General features: G+C 52.9%; 2 protein-coding genes across 6 annotated transcripts in view; both read right to left on the bottom strand.

Moving 5' to 3' along the window:
* Positions 1-1,034, bottom strand: part of ACTN4 (actinin alpha 4) — a 72,348-nt gene extending 71,314 nt beyond the window's left edge. For 3 of the 5 annotated variants that reach the window (XM_061174297.1, XM_061174298.1, XM_061174299.1), the window contains exon 1: positions 807-1,033. In XM_061174297.1, the coding sequence (XP_061030280.1) occupies positions 807-968 (162 nt within the window). In that variant the 5' untranslated portion in view covers positions 969-1,033. Of the gene's footprint in view, positions 1-806 lie in introns of all 5 variants that reach the window. The other 2 variants (XM_061174296.1, XM_061174300.1) reach the window with 1 other exon arrangement.
* A 5,197-nt stretch (positions 1,035-6,231) lies between these two features.
* EIF3K (eukaryotic translation initiation factor 3 subunit K) lies at positions 6,232-17,298 on the bottom strand. Its single transcript, XM_061174302.1, has 8 exons — positions 17,080-17,298; positions 16,072-16,170; positions 13,571-13,691; positions 12,196-12,270; positions 9,308-9,374; positions 9,130-9,207; positions 7,481-7,606; positions 6,232-6,300 (listed from the first exon to the last, which is right to left on the bottom strand). The coding sequence occupies exons 1-8, from the start codon at positions 17,136-17,138 to the stop codon at positions 6,269-6,271; spliced, it is 657 nt and encodes a 218-aa protein (XP_061030285.1). The 5' UTR covers positions 17,139-17,298; the 3' UTR covers positions 6,232-6,268.
* Between the last annotated feature and the right edge of the window lie 632 nt (positions 17,299-17,930).

The following is a 17,930-nucleotide window of genomic DNA, read 5'->3' as shown; positions in this document are numbered from 1 at the left end:
GCACACCCCAAATAAATCTCACCCCCTTCAAAACCTCTTATTCACAGCTCCCTAACTTCTCCCTTCAGACCCGGAGTCCCGGAACTCCTTAGCAGCCCTCCCCGTCCTCATCCCCCAAGCTCCGGGTCCTTTCACACCCACTTCTTTCCTCAGCCCCTCTCCTCCTTCCATCTCCCCAGTCTCCCCAGTCCTCCCACTACTCTTCAGACTTCATAATCCCTTCCTTGGTACCCCTACTCCATCTTCAGACTTCCAGAATCTTCATCCCCTTTATAAGTCCCCCAACCCGGGGCTCCCTCAATTCCAACCCTCTTCAGAGGATTCTGCAATCAAAATAACCCCCTCCATACTCGAGCTCTTCAGACTCCCCCGATGCCTAATTCTATCCTGACCCACAAATTCCGGACTCCCCCGTTTCTCTCTGAACACCCCCAGTCCATCCTGACCCTCCAGTCCCGCCTCAGACCCCATTCCATGTTAGAGTCTCCAATCATCTCGCCGGTTTCCCCCAATTCCCCGCCCAGACCCTCCAATTCCTTCATCGGGCTCCCTGATTCCTTGTTTTAGCTTTCCATATTCCCTGTTCGGCCGCCAATTATTTTTTCAGACTCCCAATTCCTTGCTCAAGTTCTGCAACTCCTCTTCAGGACTCTAAACCCCTTCCCAGACCCGCCGGTTTATTCCCAGGACGCCCAGTTCTCACCACAGACCCTCCAATTCCGTCTCAGGACCTCCCAGCCCCTTTCCGGCCCCCAGCCTCCCTCGGAAGCCCCCCCTCCAGCCCGTTCGGCCCGCGGGCCGCGCACCTTGCGCTGCTGCTTCTCCCAGGCCGGGTCCAGCAGCAGGTCCCGGTCCCAGTCGTCCTCCTGGGCCATGTAGTCGCCCATGCTACCCCCGCCGCCGGCGCCATTGCTCCCGCTGCTGGGGCCGTATTGGTACGACTGGTTCGCCGCGTGGTAGTCCACCATTCCGCTGCCTCTCCCGAGCCCGTCCGCTCCCGCCTCTGCTCCCGCCCCTCTGCCCGAACCGCCGCCGCCGCCGCCGCTGCCGCCGCTGCCGCCGCCGCTTCAGCTGCTTCAGCCCGCCCTCCGCTGACGCCTGCGCACTGCTCGCTGCGCCTGCGCACCGCGCCGCCGCCGCCGCCCTCTCTCGCGCGCGCGCCTCCTATGCCAAAACGCACTGAAACCCCGCCTCGGGGAGCTCGGAGCCTGCGCAGAGTGCACCTCCCCTCGGCCCTTCAGCTCATGGACGAGCCGCGCCCCCTCTCCCGCGTGAGCGCGCGCGGCCTCTGCGTGTGGGCGGGGCCAGAGCATGGATGATTCGTAAGGCGCGTCTCGACATCAGGCTTGAATCTGTTGAGGCGTGGCGTGTATTCCCATTCAGTAACAGAAATTTAACAAATATTTATTAAGCGCCTACTGTGTGCGTTGCCAGTAAACAAGATAGACAAAACTCCCTGGCCTCATGGAACTACCTTCTAGTGAAGGGAGACGAACAAAATTTTAAGTACATATATATTGAAAGGGGTAAGTGTTATGGAGAAAAATCAAGCAGAGCTGGAACGTAAACGAAGTACTCAGGGTAGCCTTTGCGGAGAAGGAGAACATTTGAACAAACATCTGGGGGATTCACGAAATGAACATGGGAGTTAGGTAGACTGGAATAGATACTGGCTGACGGGGAAGGAAGAGGATTTTTTGGACTTGTCTATCTTCATTCATTCAACAAACATTTATTGGGCACCTACTGGTGTGCCAGGCCCTGTTCCTGGGTGCTGGCGATATGGTGCTGAGCATGATAAATGTGATTAGTTCTCAAGTGGCTAATATTGGGAGGGGGTGTGCCACAATAAACAAATAAATACAGATAAATGACATTGTTACACTGAGGCATGTCAAGTGTAAATATCCAAAGCTGAGCTCCTCATCTTTCTCTCAGACCTGGTCACCCCACAGTCATCCCCATCCCAGTCAATGGCGCCTCCATCCTTCCAGCTGTGCAGGCAGCAAAGCTTGCAGTCCTCCTTGGCTCCTCTTTGTCTTCACGCCCCACATCCAGTTCTTCAGGAAATTCTGTCAGTTCCATCTTCAGAGTATGTCCGGAATCCACCCACTTCCCCTTTCCCCCCGCGGCCACACCCTGGTCCTGTCCAGCCTCGCTTCGTCTTCGCTTGGACCACTGCAGTAGCCTCCTCACCATCTCCCCGCTCCTCCACTCACCTCCCGACTCTCCTTCTCACAAGAAGTCAGAAGGAGCCTGTGAACACTTGAGTCAGATCAAGTCCCTCCCTCCCTGCTCAGAACCTTCCTTTGGTGCCACATGTCAAAGTCAAGGAAAGGAGGAAAGGCTGCTGGAGTCTTCGTTGCCCTGGTGCAGCCCAGCCCAGCTTTTGAAATACCCGAGACTCCTGGGGCCTCAGCCAAACCCACAAGGTCTTCCACGTCCTGGTCATCCTGGTCCCCATTCTTATCCCAGCTCACCTCCCACTCTCCCCCTCCTCTCTGAGCTCCCGCCACACTGCTGGCCTCCTAGCTGTTCCTCCAACACACCAGGTATGCTCCAGCCTCAGGGCCTTTGTATACGGTGATACCTTGTTACCACTGTTTGGAACACGTTCCCCGGATACTGGATCCCCAGGGCTCATAGCCTCCTCACCTGCAGATCAGCAGAAATATCATCTCCTTAGTGAGACCTGCCCTGACCACCTTTTTATAAATAGCATCCCACACCTTCCCAGCTTTATTCTTTCCAGAATACTGATCATCATTTAATATACTACATGACTGGTTTATTTATCATGTTTATTTGTCTCCTTCCCAACAATGTCAGCCCATGAATGGTGAGGATCTTTTGTTTTGGTCACTGCTGTATCTCTAGCCCCTGAAGCAGTGTCTGGCACAAGACAGAAGCTTAATAAATCCCAGATGAATGAACAGACTTAAAACCATACTGAAGTATCTGAGGAGTTTTTTTTGTTTTTTGTTTTTTACTATTTTTTGCCTGAAAAGAAGTTTTGATTTTATTCTAAGTGCAGTGGGGACATATAATGAATTTTATTCTAAATGCAATGGTAAGTTAGGAGAGGACTGCAGGCAGGGGTGGGGTCTGATTCAACTGTCCATAGGGTCCGTCTGGCCACACAAGGGGAACAAACTGTAGAAGGTGGAGTGAGTTCAGGGAGCCCAGTGAGGAGGCTGCTGCGATGGTCCTGACGAGGCTGGACAGACAGACAAGAGGGTGAAGGAGGAGAGTGCTGAGGAGGAGAGGCAGTGGGAGGATGTGGGGAAGTGGAGCCTCCAAGACTTAGTGTCATGAATTTGATGGGGGTGGGAGGCAGGGGTGGGAAAGAGCAAAGAATCAAGACTCAAGGTGGCTCTAGGTTTTGGACCTAGAGCAACCTTGAGGGGAGTGGATGGGTGTTAGGGAAGGTAAGAACGTAAGGGTTTGACTGAAGCAGAGCCTGACCGGCAGTACAAAAGGACTGTGTTGCAGTCACCTGCTGGGGATGGGGATTAGAGGACACGGCTTCTCCAGGTTATGGGAGCTACCAGGCTCTCTCCTCTCCTCTCTCAAAGGCACTAGAAGAGATCCAAGGGCAAGCAAAGGAAGGGGATGAGGCCTAGGTAGCAGCCCACTTTCCCAGGTAATGCCATGACCTGGCCAAAGACGCGGGTGTTGGCTGTTTCCAAAGCTGGGCTGGGCTGGGGCTGGGTTGGGGCAAGGCACCCTCTTCCTGCCTAACCTGCAGAACGAGCCCAGGACTCTTGTGCTGGGCTCACTGGGCAGGGAAAGGCCGCTCAAACAATGGGCCATCTGCCCCTCCCTGCGTGCTCCCGATTGACACTGAGAAACCTCCCAGACCAAGGGCTCAGAGATGAAGTGGATGTCCCCAGCCAATGAGGTTTAAATTAAAGGCTCCCTTTAATTGCCAGCTTTGAGGCCACTTCCCAACAGCCATCCATGGACAGTGCAGTAATAATAGCTACTGTTTATGGAGGGTCAAGGCGCAGCAGGCAAGAAGAGGGGGCAGGGAGAGATCCCTGAGTGAAAGGGTATGGTCAGTGGGCCCTGGCATTAGGTTCACCATTTCCATATCACCATTTCTTGGAGTTCTTGAGACTTCAGTCAGAACTTATTAAATGCTGTATCCCATTACTGGGAAATCCCTGGCAGTCTAATGCTTAGGACTTGGTACTTTCATGGCCGTGGTCCAGGTTCAATCCCTGGTCAGGGAACTAAGATCCCACAAGCCTCACGGTCAAAAAATAAATAAATAAATAAATAAATAAATAAATGTTGAATTAAAACAAATAAATGCTGTATCCCATTATTAACGCTACTTAGATGAAACAAAGGAGAGAGGGCTGCATCCTCTCAGAGTAGGAACATGAACAGGTCCTGGGATGTCTAGAGGTGACTGTGGAAGCAGCTGAAACAGCAGCCCTAAGCCCGAGCCACCATGACAGGTGACAAGTTGAGTGCATTAACTCACAGCAATGACTGAAGTGGGTACTCTCCCCAGCGGTAAAACTGAGGCACAGAGGGGTTGACTAACACACCCAAAGGTCACTAGGCTGGTGTTTGAACTCAGTCATTCTGCAGAGCCAGGCCTCTTAGCTGCTCAAAGGATGATCCGCCTGGAGCAAAAGCAGGTTGGCAAAGCAGGACAAGTTGTGGCTTCCAAAACAGATAAAGGTCATTTCCTCCTCCCCTGCAGGGTGGCCATGGCCCGTTGTACCCTACACAAGGGCAAGTGCTACGTGGGTGAGTGGGAGCGTGCCCACCCAGAACGGGTGCCTTTTGCTGACTCACACAACCAAATGGGTGGGTAACAGCACCCCAGTCTCCCCTCCTTCTACCCCTCTTAGAGCTAGCTCCCAATTCCTGAGCTGCAAGAGCACCCTCTGTCCCCAGGGTTTGGGCATGTCCTAATTCCTGGCTCCTGCTCAGGTCTGATCCCAGGGCAAAGGGTGTCCCGTTCGGCCCTGGCTCCCCAAGTCAGGGCCCTCAGAGAACGATGGGTGTGAGTGCTGGCAAGTGGGGAGGGCTGGGAAGGCTGGCAGCGCAGGCTCACCTGCCCTTTCCGTGGGCAGAGTCCACACATACCGGTCATTTGAGAATGAGGCGCTCCCTCAGGGGCACCTGCAGTCTATGTAAAGGGATGTGCATCTATTGTGGCATTTGATTTCCTCCATTTTCCCCAGTCACTGTTGTCCCCACTCCCTCTTCCTGCAGGCAACAGGCTCACAGGTGAAGACACCCGCCCAAAATCACTCCGCCTGAAAGTCTGGAATACCTTATAAAATGCGAATAACCAACCTAAGGTCACTCTGCCAGAATGTCGGGAATACTTTGCAAAATGCGAATAACCAACCCAACTAAGGATCATGTGACGTGTGCTAGGCCTCCTGGCCACTGTAGGCTGGAACTCGGCATGGGGTATGGGGGGAAACGGCCTGGCCTCAAATCCCAAAAACTCTCACCAAACAGAAGAGTGCTGGGGACTAGTTTGCAACATTGGGAACAAACTCTTCTGACTCTGAAATTAACAACTCCAGTTTTCTAAGCGCCAAAAACAGGCTAGGTCCTGATCTGAGAAATTTACTGGCCACAGCTCACAGAATCCTCATGATTCTGACAAGGGTGCATCATTCTCCCCCTTTCACAGATGAGGAAACTGAGGAACAGAAGGCAAGGACACAAAACCGCTTGAGCAAGCAGCCAGAATCCCGCCCCCCCACCCCAGCTCACCCCTCCAGCCACTGCCTCGGGGCCACTAGTGGCTGCATCCGTGAGGGCCAAGGGCAAAGCTGGTGCCTCTCCCTCACCAGGAACCCAGTGGCCACACCTGTTCGCCTAGGTTTTCAGGAGGACAGAAGAGCCCAAGCTAGCCCCAGGTGCAGGGCTGGGCTCCTACATCCCATTCATACCCTCCTCCTTGCTGACTCACCCACAGCCCATTCACACCCTCCTTGCTAACTCACCCACAGCCCATTCACACCCTCCTTGCTGACTCACGGCTGCGTGCCCTCCACTTGTGACCTGACAGGTCAGGAAGGTGGTGATGGAGGTCAGTTGCTGGGTCGGGGCAGAGGAGGAGATCAAAGGAAGCTTGGCTGCTGGTGGACATGGGTGTGGGCAGCCATGCACAGGGCCATGCGAGGCCTGCTCCCGGTCCCCACCCCGTGGGAGAGGGGCAGAGTCAGGAAGCCAACGAGAAGATAACAGGGCTAAGAAGTCAACAAGTCTTTATTAAACGCCTGCAAAGTTACTGGGAGGAGGCCATGATGCTGGACACACCTGTTGAAAGGGAAGACCAGGGTCAACATGAGCAGAATGGGAGATGAACCTCCAGCCACCAACCACAGCGCCCATGATGGTTTAGGGGCAGATGATCACAAACCCCCTCAGTCACCATCACAAAGGCAGTAGAGTTAAAAGTCTGGAGCCTGGAACAAGGAGGCCTAGGTTCAAGTCGCGGCTCTGCCCTGTACCGCCGGGGGTGGGGGTGGGGCAGGGGTGACCTCAAGCAAGTCACTAAACATCAGTTTCCCACCTGTAAGAACCATCTACCCTATGGGATTAAATGATGGCCTTAGAACAATGCCTGTTACTAAGTAAGTGTGGCTTGCTATCATCATCACCGTCATAGTAACATTTATTACGTACTGTTTGCAAGACACTCTGAGCACTGAACTTGCATCTCCTCACTGCAGAACCCTTTGCTCCAGTGAGTTCTCTCAGAGAACCCCACCCAGTGGGCACATCTCATTTAGAGTGAGGGTCCACAGCCCCCAAATGTGGAGATGACTGCCCGCTCAATCTTGTTTCTCGATTAAGTAGCAACTTGGTATGTACTCAGAGGCTACACCGTACCAGTCCGTACCTTTAAAACACCAGAACCACACTCAAGAGGGCAGGGAGGAGGCCCAGGGCCTAAGGAAGCAGCCCTTCCCTGTCCCCCGGTTCTCTCTCACTCCAAGACATGCACGCAGCGCAAAGGTGAGAGAGCGTGTGCTAATGGAACGGCAAGTTTGCTCCAGTTGAGCAGCCAGTAGAGTCTGTGTTAGGTAATGTATGCGTGATGGTGACAACAAGGGTAACATTCAGCGAGCTGTGGGACTGGTTCCTTGCTAAGTGGTGCGCGTGGATTGCCTCACTTCACACTCACAGCTCCACGAGGTGCCTATCGTGGTGTTGTTCAGTTACTTACAAGGCCCCTCCAGACCCCGGGAAGTCTTACTGAGTGCTTCAGGGCAGGATACAGTACCCAGAATTCCAGGGGAGGACACCCAGCATCCTCTGCCATCCCTCCCTGGGCAGGCGGCCTGGGACTGAAGAGGTCAGGGGAGTCTGGCAGATGCCAATTTCCTGGCCTTGAACCAGAGCTTATTTACCGGGGTCCTTTGGGGCCCCAGCCCTGGTCTGTCAAAGGGCACCTCCTCAGGCCTACAGCCTGAGGCCTCAGGCCACCACTCACTGTCAAAGTCGATCTTCTCCACAATGTTCTTGGGCTTAATGCTCTCTTCCTGGCTGCAGATGAAGATCTGGCCCGACTCATCAGTGCTCCAGCCGTACTTGCTCATCCACACCTTTAGCTGGTTATCTGCAGGGGACACAGCAGCACAGGGGCTTTGCGCACTCTGATCCCACAGCACCGGGGGGCCAAGGTGTCCTCCTTCCCTGCCTTCAGCCGACCTGGTCTCCTGCTGCCGGCCCGGTGCTTCTACAGTTCATTCTCCGAACAGCCGCCAGAGGGAGCCTCTTAGCCTTCTCCTCCTTCCCATTACAGGGCTTTTGTCTTAAGCTCCTTTCATTTTCTATTTACCTCTCCCAGTTCGAAGCTCGGCTCCTTAGGACAGCAGTGTACTTACTTATCTGCCCTTCCCCACAATCTACATGAAATGGCTTCAAAATTAGGATGTCATCATTACCACTAACAATAAGCTTATGGCACCAGGTTTAAGCATTTCTTTGCAGCTCTTTTTTGCCTTTAGAAAATATGCCTGTAAGTTTGCCCAGCCAGAGAAGTATTCTGTTCCTTGAAATAATTCTTTTCTGCATGACTATTATTCAGCTGTTTCTCTTCACATTCAATTCTAAGGGTTGTTTCATCCGCTTTTGATTTAATTTCACTTTTAAATATGTAAAACATCTATCCGATGTAAAGCACTTAGTATAGTGCCTGACGCAAAGTGCCCACTAAAAGTTAGCTTCCACTGAAAACAAACAAACATCCCACAGAAAACCCACCTGGCTCAAAAGGCAAAACTATCCAAGATGGTACTCAGAGAAATCTCTCCCCCAACCCACCACTCTCCTCCCTGTTCTCACTTTCGGCCCCCAGGAAGTAACCATTTTCCTTAGTTCTTTTATTTTTCCTTCTTGCGTTTCTTTTTGCAAAATGAGCAAATACACACACATTTTTTTTTCTTTTTGGAGGGATCTTTAAAAACATAAATCTGATCATGTCCCTCTCTGCTCAGACCCTCCAGTGGCTCCATCTCACTCAGGGTAAAGGACAAAGTCCTCAGGCAGGAGGCCCCTCAGTATCTGAAGCCCCTCCCACCACCACCTCTCTGCCCTCAGCTCCGCCCCCTCGCTCCCCCTGCTCCAACCTAGGGCTTCCTGGCTGCTCTGTGAGCACACAGGAGCCTCACATTCGCTCTGCCCTCAGGCTGCCCGCCTCACTCCGCTGAGGTAACCGCTCAGACGCTGCACCTCCTCACCTCCATGTGCCTCCTGTTGCCCCACCCCTCGCCCGCCCCAGCCCTCTCTAGGGGCTGTCATGCATGAATTCCCACTGGACATGTACATCTTCATTTGTCATCTGTTTTGCCAACTCCACGAGAACGAACCTGAGTCATTCTGTGTTGTTCACTGCCGTGGCCCCAGGGCCTTGAACTCAGAGTAGGCGTTGAATTAATTTACGCAGAATAAATGAATGAATACCATAGGATCCCCGCCAAGGAAGGGAACATTTTATACTAATTCCTTATTCCCTCCCTGGGCCTTCAATAATGACCTGGTGAGGCAGGGGTGGGCCCATCTGAGAAGCTGGCTGAGGCCCACCGCCCTCCTCACTCCCAACCTCCTAAACGGGCACTAGGGACCCAGAGGGGGCCTTACCTGTCAGATCCCCGAGCATCTCGGCCAGCAGCCAGCGATCAATGTGCTGATAAGTAATGCCCACAACATGGCAGATAACTGCGGAAATTAGGGACAAAGATGATGAAGGGCCACCCCCAGAACCCTGCTGCCACTCCCTCCCCCGCAGCAGGGAGCCCAAGCTCAGAGAGGGACTTACATTTTCGGACAGAGTCTTCAAAGCCAGTTATACCTTCCAAGAGGTCCATGTTTTCATCCAGGGCTTGCTGTGAGGGGATTTACAATGTTGAAATAACATTAACATCAATAACGTCAAGAATATTAACACTAAAAAAAAAAAAAAAAAAAAGAATATTAACACTGACATTAACAGAAGTGAACACCCCAGCATTCACCCCACATGCCAGCCCTCCTTCTGTGTGCAACCTTATGATGGAACAGTTGCTGTTTTTTTGCCCATTTTATTTTTTTCTCCGGCTGCACCGCGCGGCATGTGGGATCTTAGTTCCCTGACCAGGGATCAAATCCGCACCCCCTGTAGTGGAAGTACAGAGTCTTAACCACTGGACCGCCAGGGAAGTCCCTTGCCCATTTTAGAGATGAGGAAACCAAAGCTCAGAGCAGCTAAGTGATTTACCCAAAGTCACAGAGCTGGGGTTTGAACCTGGCAGGCAGAAACCACAGTCCCAAGAGAGGAGACAGACACAGATTAGCTACCTACACTCACCCACCTCCTCTTGGCTCCCATCTCCGAGAAAAGGGCAACAGTCCTACCACAGCCCATAAGGCCCCCCAGGATCTGCCCGCCACCACCTCCCACTCACCCCCTCACTCCAGCCACAGGGGCTCCTCGCTGCCCCTTAGAAATTCCAGACACCCGCCCACCTCAAGGTCTCTGCGCTGGCTGCCTTGGGGGCTGGAACTCTCCTCCCCCACAGCTAGCACCCCTACCTCCTTCAGGCCTCTGCTCAAATGCCACCTTCCCAGCCAGGGCTCCCCCCACCATCAGTGAGAGAAACGAGGAACCTGCAAGGACAACGGGAAGGAGCAGCCGGTGCAGCGGGAGGAAAGCCAGGAGAGCAGCTGTCCCGGAGGCCAAGCGATGCTGGCCTGGCAGCTGAGCCGGGCCTGAGAACTTCCTACCGGATCTAGCAATGGGGACGTCACTATGGGTCTCAACAAGACTGGTTCCACGGCCTGTGCGTGGGTTGGGGGGGCAGAGGCTTGGTCATAAAAGCCTGAATGCACTGAATGGCGTGAGTTCAAGTGAGCAAGGGGAGAAGGGGAGGCCGAGCACAGGCAACCTGGCCCCGGGGCGGGCCGACCGACAGTCCCGATTCACCTGAGACTGAGGGTTTCCTGGCATGTGAGACTTTCAGCTTGAAAACCAGGAAAGCCCTGGGCAAACTGGGCCAGCCAGCGCCCCAGCCGGGAGCATGGCTGGAAGGGGAGCAGAGGAAGCGGGTGGGAGGCAGAGCTGGTGGGGAGTGTGGAGGTCCAGGGAGCATCCTCTTTTTTAGGCTAGAACTCACTGCGGGGTGGACGTGTTCCGTGGTGACAGAAACAGTGCGGGAAGGCCAAGTTTGCTGCTATCAGAGACTGGGGTGAACAGCTGGTGTGATGCTGCTGAGTGGGCGAGAGGGAAAGGAGTCGGTGCACCGGAGCAGGGGTGCCTGCGACGGGAGGAGGGACAGGTCGCCCACGAAAACAGAAAAGCGCTCCGTCAGCTGCCAGTAGACGTCGGGCCAGGGGCAGGAAGTTCTGCTTTGGCTGCTTCTATTTTCCCGTGAAATGAGGTGGGGAGAAAGTGGTGGTGATGGGCAGCTGTGAAAGGCCGTCCAGGCGAGGGGGAGGGAAGCAAGGCCCCAGGCCCGGAGGAGCCGAGGAGCGGGTCTGGGCCGCTTGCTGGGTCTTCTCCAGCCTGGAGCGTCCCCTCAGACACAGGAGCTCGCGACTTGCGCTGAAGGAGGAAGCAGCACAGAGGACTGGGGCTGCTGGTCAGGCCCAAGAATGTTGGGTCGGAGACTTGACCTTATGGGGGCGAGCTGGGAAGCGAGGAGGAAGTGGTCCGAGGGTGGAAACGTTTGACATTCATGGGCAGAAGAGGAGGCAATTACTGGTGAAGACGAGTACAGGCCGGTGGCTCCCAGCCTTAGCCGGCGATCAGAATCACCAAGAATTAAGTGTTTAAAATCCCTAAGCCTAGACCACACCTGGACCAATTACATCACATTCTGTGAAGGCAGGATTCACGTGTTAGTTTTTGTTTTTTTAATTCCTCAGGGGTCCAATGCGCTGAGAACTGGTCTAGGATGTGACTGGGAGTGAGGGGCTTGGGACACAGGGAGGACAAGAAATCCGGAAACTGAGAAGTCAGGGTGGGGGAAGGATCACAGATCTGCCCTTTCAAGTATCTAAGAATAAAGACAGGAGTGGTAAAGAGTGGCAGTGAGCTAAATTCTTCACAAAAATGAGGAGCAGTCATGGGGGGCAGGCGGGGGGTGCTGATACCAACAAAGTGGGGCAGGAAGTGCTAACACAGGCGCTTCAGGGCTGGGGGTTGGGGGAGGGGAGATGATTCTGGGAGTGGCAGTGAGAAGCTAGGAGGCCACCTGGCCTCCCACTTGGGAAGCTGCAGGAGTGGGAGGCCAGGCTCAGTTAGAACAAGAAAAGGGGGGAAGAGTACTTAGAGGATGGAGGACTTTTACTGGAAGAACGTGGCGGGGGGAGGGAGAGAGGGGGAGAGAGAGGGAGAGGGGGAGGGGGAGGGAGGGGGAGAGAGAGGGAGGGGGAGAGAGAGGGAGGGGGAGAGAGAGGGAGGGGGAGAGAGAGGGAGGGGGAGGGGGAGGGGGAGGGGGAGGGGAGGTGGGGGGAGAGAGAGAGCGTGCAGCTCTGCGGGCAGAGGAGAGGACCTGGGAGTCCTGGCTCCGGGTGAGGATGACCATTCCATGTGACCACACACGCAAATCTCTGAGCACAGGGCCCACTGCCACGGAGGCAGCCAACAAATGTGCATGGCCGTGACTTTTAGCAGTCTTTTCCGCATGGCCCAGTCACCACCCTGCCCACGGACCCAAGGGAAGTTACCCAGAAGGCCTGGAAGTGGCATGTCTCCAGCAAGTCTCCGAGGTACAAAATCTGCCGGATGGGCCGTTCTTCTTGCTGGGAGGAAGCGTTAAGGGCAAAAGGCCTTGGAGCCCGAGGAGGCTGCTGCTGACCCTAGACCAGCCGCCCACCTTCTGTGCACCGCAGCACGTTCGTAATGGCAAAAGTGAGAAACACCCTAATGACCCAGTGATGGGGACAATTCAACCGTGGCCGCTCCACACACTGAGATCGAGTCACCTCTTATAGAAGTGACATGGAGAAAGCGATGAGACACGCTGTGATAAGAAAAAAGCAAGATACAGAACGATGTGTGTAACAGCCCACCATTTGGGCGGGGAGGAATATGTGTCTATAAACACCTGTACTTACGTACCTGTAGGGTATCTGTGGAAAGGTAGCCAAGAACTGCAAACAACTGCTGTCTTCGGGGAGGGGAGTAGGTGGCTGTGGGATGGGGAGGGAGGAAGCCTTGGCTTTTTCACTGTACACTGTGTTGTACTTTGAACAGTGGACAACGTGCCTTTTTTAAGCCACCGGAACAGATCTCTGGGGAAGGTGGACAGTCTCTCAGAAGGCAGGTGCTCCCATGGACACACTGGCAGAGCAGGTTCAATGAGGAAGACCATTTCTCAGCCCAGCCGCCAGTGAGCAGGCCAGTTCATTGATTTTTCACTCAGTATTTCTTCACTGAAGACCAGCACTGTGCCAGACACTGTGCCAGGCCCTGAGGTTACATACAATGAAGTTCAGCTGACAATCTAGCTCTTCATGGCTCCTGCCTTTTGCCTGGTAGTCTTTACTCAGCGAGGAAGCCTCATGGGAATCTTTCTAAAGCATAAATCTACCCATATCACTCTGCAGCTTTAAAGCCTTCCACGGCTCCCCAGTGCCCTTTTTGAGTTTGACCAATTCTGTGGCGCAGCTATGCCGAACTCCCTCTACTGCCTCTGAAAAACAGCACTGAGCTCTTTTCCTCCTCCTTTCCCTACAGACTATTCCCTCTGCCTGGATCACCCTTCCCTACCGCTTCACCTAATTCCTCATCTTTCATATGTTCCCTCCTCCAGTAAGCTTTCCTAGCATCCAGGCAGGTTCAGGTGCCTCTTGCCCTCTAACCCCAAGCCCTGACTATTTCAGGCTGTCACCGACAGAACAGGTCTCACCCACAGGCTGTGAGCTCCGTGAGGGCAGGGGGCCAGGCCTTCCCCAGCCTCCACGGTGCTCCAGTCCCAGCCAGCACCGGGCCAGGCTCAGAGCTCAGTGTCTGTGGCTGAACTCAGACCACTTCCCCATGAATTCAGCTAGCCGGCCCCGCCCCCTCCCACACACCCAGCCGGGGAAATGGGAAGGATACATGGGCCTGGTCGATCATGCACTTGCACAGCGTGAAGTCGGTGTGGGGCAGGTTGGTGAGGGCCTTCATCAGGATCTGGGCGGTGACTGTGGTCTGGAAGAAGGCTGGGTTGAACTGGTACCTGAGAAGGGGAACAAGAGACACAGTAGCAGTGTCGTCTCCAGGTCCCTGGGCCTCACCAGGTGCCAGACAGGCTGCCCACTGCTTCGGCCCAGAGTCTGGGAGCTGGACACGCCTGGGCTCCGGTCCCAACCACACCACTCTCTGGCTGTGTGACCTTAACCTCCCTGACCCTACTTTCCTGCTCTGTAGATGGGGACAGTTAACCCTCACAACCACGCAGTAAGGCCGACAGTGTTGAGTGATCCACAAACAAAGGAGTACATAAGAGGCAGTCTGCAGTAGTGGTCAAGGCTCTGGAGCCAACTGCCTGGGTTTAAACTTCACTGCTGAGTGACCTTGGACTACTTATTTTATTTATTTGTTTGTTTGTTTGGTGGGGACTAGCAGACTAATTATTTTAAATGCTCTGTGCATCGGCTTCCTCCCTTGCAAGAGGGGACAATAACAACCATATCTAGCTCTCAAGGGCAATTGAGCTCACAATTAACTCACATCTAAGTGAGTTAATACACACAAAGCTTACAGCACAGCAGCTGCCACACGGGGAGCACTCACTAAGTAGCGGTTATCACCAATAACCACCCAAACAACCTCACAAATACAAGTGTTGTTATCTCCATTTTATCGATGGCAAAACCGAGGCTATGCAAGCTATAAAAATTACACAGCTGGTAGTATGTCAATAAAGCACTGAGGAGGAAGAACCCAAACGCCCACTAACAGGAGAACGGTTAATTAAGACACAGACACACATGGAACACTATACAGCAATGACAACAAACAAACTGCAGCCACACAGAAAAAGGATGGATCTCACAAACCCAGGGCCAAGTGGAAGATGCCAGACGCAGAAGAGCTCCAGCTGTATAATTACACTTATGTCAAGGTCAAAGCAGGCAAACCTGAACTAAGCTAATCAGGACGCGTGTGTATGTGTGCGTGTGTACGTGTGCGTGTGTACGCGCACACGCAGTAAATTCACATAAAGCCAGGCCATGAGAGCATACCACGAGAGTGGTTACCAGGGTCAGGGTGCTTGGCACAAAGCATATGGGGCAAAGGACCAGGGGCGCTAGCAACACTCAGTTTTTCAATTTGGATGGTGATTACATAGGTGTTCATTTATAATTGCTTGTTAAACTATACATTCGTTTTATGTACTAGGCTGTATGTGTGTTTTTTTTTTAAAAAGCCATCCCTCCTCCAGTCCCAACTTCTCTAGCTTCCTAGTCTTGCACATTAAGAGAAACCACATCCTATCCAAAATATCAATATATAAAGAGCTCATACAACTCAATACCAACAAACAAACAAACAAACAACCCTATTAAAAAATGGGCAGAAGACCTGAATAGACATTTTTCCAAAGAAGACATACAGATGGCCAACAGGCACATGAAGAGATGCTCAACATTGCTAATCATCAGGAAAATGCAAATCAAAACCACAATGAGATACCACTTCACACCTGTCAAAATGGCTATCATCAAAAAAAAAAAAAAACAAATAACAAAGCATTGGTGAGGATGTGGAGAAGAGAGAACTCTCGTAGGTTGTTAGTGTGATGTAAATTGGTGCAGTCACTATGGAAAACAGTATGGAGCTTCCCCCCAAAATTAAAAATAGAACTACCATATGATCCAGCAATTCCACTCCTGGGTATATATCTGAAGAAAATAAAAACACTAATTCGAAAGATACATGCCCCCCAATGTTCAGAGCAGCACCATTTATAATAGCCAAGATAAGGAAGCAACCTAAGTGTCCATCAACAGATGAATGGATAAAGAAAATGTGGTACATATAAACACATACACACAATGGAATATTACTCATCCATTAAAAAAAAAGAATGGAAATTTGCCATTTGCAACAACATGGATGGACCTAGAGGATATCATGCTTAGTGATGTAAGTCAGACAAGGAAAGGCAAATACCATATGTTTTCACTTCTATGTGGAATCTAAAAAATAAAACATACGAATGAATATAACAAAACAAACAGACTCATAGGTACAGAGAGCAAGCTAGTGGTTAACAGAGGGGAGTGGGGTGGGGGAGTGGCAAAATAGGGGAAGATAGGGGATTAAGAGATACAAACTACAATGTATAAAATAAATAAGATACAATGATGTAATGTACAACACAGAGAATATAACCAATATTTTATAATAGCTTTAAATGGAGCATAATCTATAAAAATATCCAAACACTATGTTGTACACCTGAAACTAATACAACATTGTAAATCAACTATACTTCAATTTTGAAAAAGAGAGAGAAGCCACATCCTGCAGGCTACCCCCAACTCCCACCCCACCCAGTGGTGGGCGTGCTGGCTACTGGCATGGGGGTGGGAATGGAGGCAGACACTCACAGCTTCAGGACAGCCAGGTTGGCTTCCAGATCATAGGCATTCTCCTTGGCTTGTGTCTCCACATAGCGCTCCAGGGTGGCCAGATTCTCAGGATTGTACCTAGAGTAGAGGAGAAACAAGATGGGTAAGCAAAGAGGAGACAAGAGCTGAGGCCCGTCACTCTATGGAACCCGGTGGGGGGGTGGGGGGCACTGTAGCCTGCTCCTCCCTCTTCCTTTCTTCCCTCCCTCTAGATCTGTCACTGGCCATTTGCTCTACCCAAATATTGAATCAGCTCTATAATCTCTACTGAAGCTTATCCACATCCCAGACCTAAACCTAAGCTCTAAACCCCGTCAGAACCCTGGGGTCTTTTCTAGGATGCCTCCTCAATCTCTCAGCCAACCAGCCCTTGCAGCCTGTATACCTGGCCCCCTGGGCATCTTTGCCACCCACCCCTTCCTTCTGTCCCCAAACCCCACTGTGGTCTAGCCCCATCCTCTCCTGCCTAGTTTCCCTCATCCCAGCCCTGACCAATCTACCTGTGCTTCCCCCAACACCGCTCTGACCACTCCTGGCTATCACTGTCTATTGTCTGGTCTGCCTGGACTCTGAACTAGGAACTGCATGAAAGCATGGCCTTTGGCTGTTTTTGGTCACCTCTGGTCCGCAGCATTGCCCAGAACTGACCGAGTAGATTTTAGTAAACATGTGTTCAATGAATGACATGAGGGAAAAAAGGGGGAGCGATAAAGAGGCACTGAGAGACACAGTGAGACTGAGGAACAGAGAGAGGAAACTGAGGGGCTGATAGAGGGAAAGCTGAGGAGCAGAGAGGGCGGGCTTAAGGCAACTAAAGAGGGGGAGACTGAGCGGTAGGCAAGGCTACCTCCTGCCTTTAGGCCTTTACAGTGCTTTCCTTAAACATGTCCCCCAGGATGACTGAAAAATCCCACCCCTTGCTGTCTCCAGAAAAACCTCTCCTCCGCCCCTCTTGGCCAGAAGCGCTCCCTCCGACCAGGCTCAGACCTGTCGATCCCCTTGAGCAACTTGCCCACGTTCGCTCTCATCTGCTCGAACATCGCCATGATGCTGTCGCCTCCCACACCAGGGCTGCAGCCGAAGTCCCTGCCGGCACTGCGTCCTCGAGAACTGGAAGAGGAAGAGCTGGCGGAAACGGAAACTACGTCTTTGTTTTCTCTCCAGCCCGAGGGGCGATGAAGGTGTGGGGAGGCTCCGGAGGCTACTGCCACGCTTTCCGGCTGCCACGTGACTTCTTCCCAGCGGCTCAGTTAGCGCGTGCGCATACGCTCTACCCGAGCAGAACCAACGGCGCGAGAAAAGACCTAGTCTAGCCCAGTGCGCAGGCGCCTCTAGAGGCGAGGAGGCGGGGCTAAGCTTTTCCGGGGCCTCGCGTGTCCAGTTCCAGTCCGTGGGAAGTGCGCGGGAACTCCCAGTGAAGGAGACTGTTTCCTGGCGGCTTGCACCCACGTCGCGTTGCGCGCGGCCGTGAACTCAAAACTGTGTTGGAATGCACGTGTTAGATAGATTCCTTTTGGGCCGTGGCCAAGTCCCGAGGAATGTGCTCTCTGAGGTCCCCTTTGGCCCAGGCCTCGGCCCCTGAGGCAGGATCCTGAGCTCCTCGCACTCCATCCTAACGCCGGGGGTAGCGGCCCGCAAAGCCGTTGTTCTCTGCCCGGCAGGGGCGGGGTGAGGGGGTTCCTGGACCCCCCCGGCTCGTTTTGTGGGTGAAAGCGAGTGCCCCGTGTGTGCCGTCATGAGATGTGTGAACAGATTCTGCACACTGCAGGCATGAATACACATGCATGTGTCACACGTATATGCTCTGGGTACATCCACATATGTGCACACGGATATCC

Source organism: Eubalaena glacialis, chromosome 18, assembly GCF_028564815.1.
Source record: "Eubalaena glacialis isolate mEubGla1 chromosome 18, mEubGla1.1.hap2.+ XY, whole genome shotgun sequence".
Taxonomy (NCBI): Eukaryota; Metazoa; Chordata; class Mammalia; order Artiodactyla; family Balaenidae; genus Eubalaena; species Eubalaena glacialis.
Note: the sequence above shows the minus strand (reverse complement) of the source record. Positions and strands in the feature narration are given on the sequence as shown.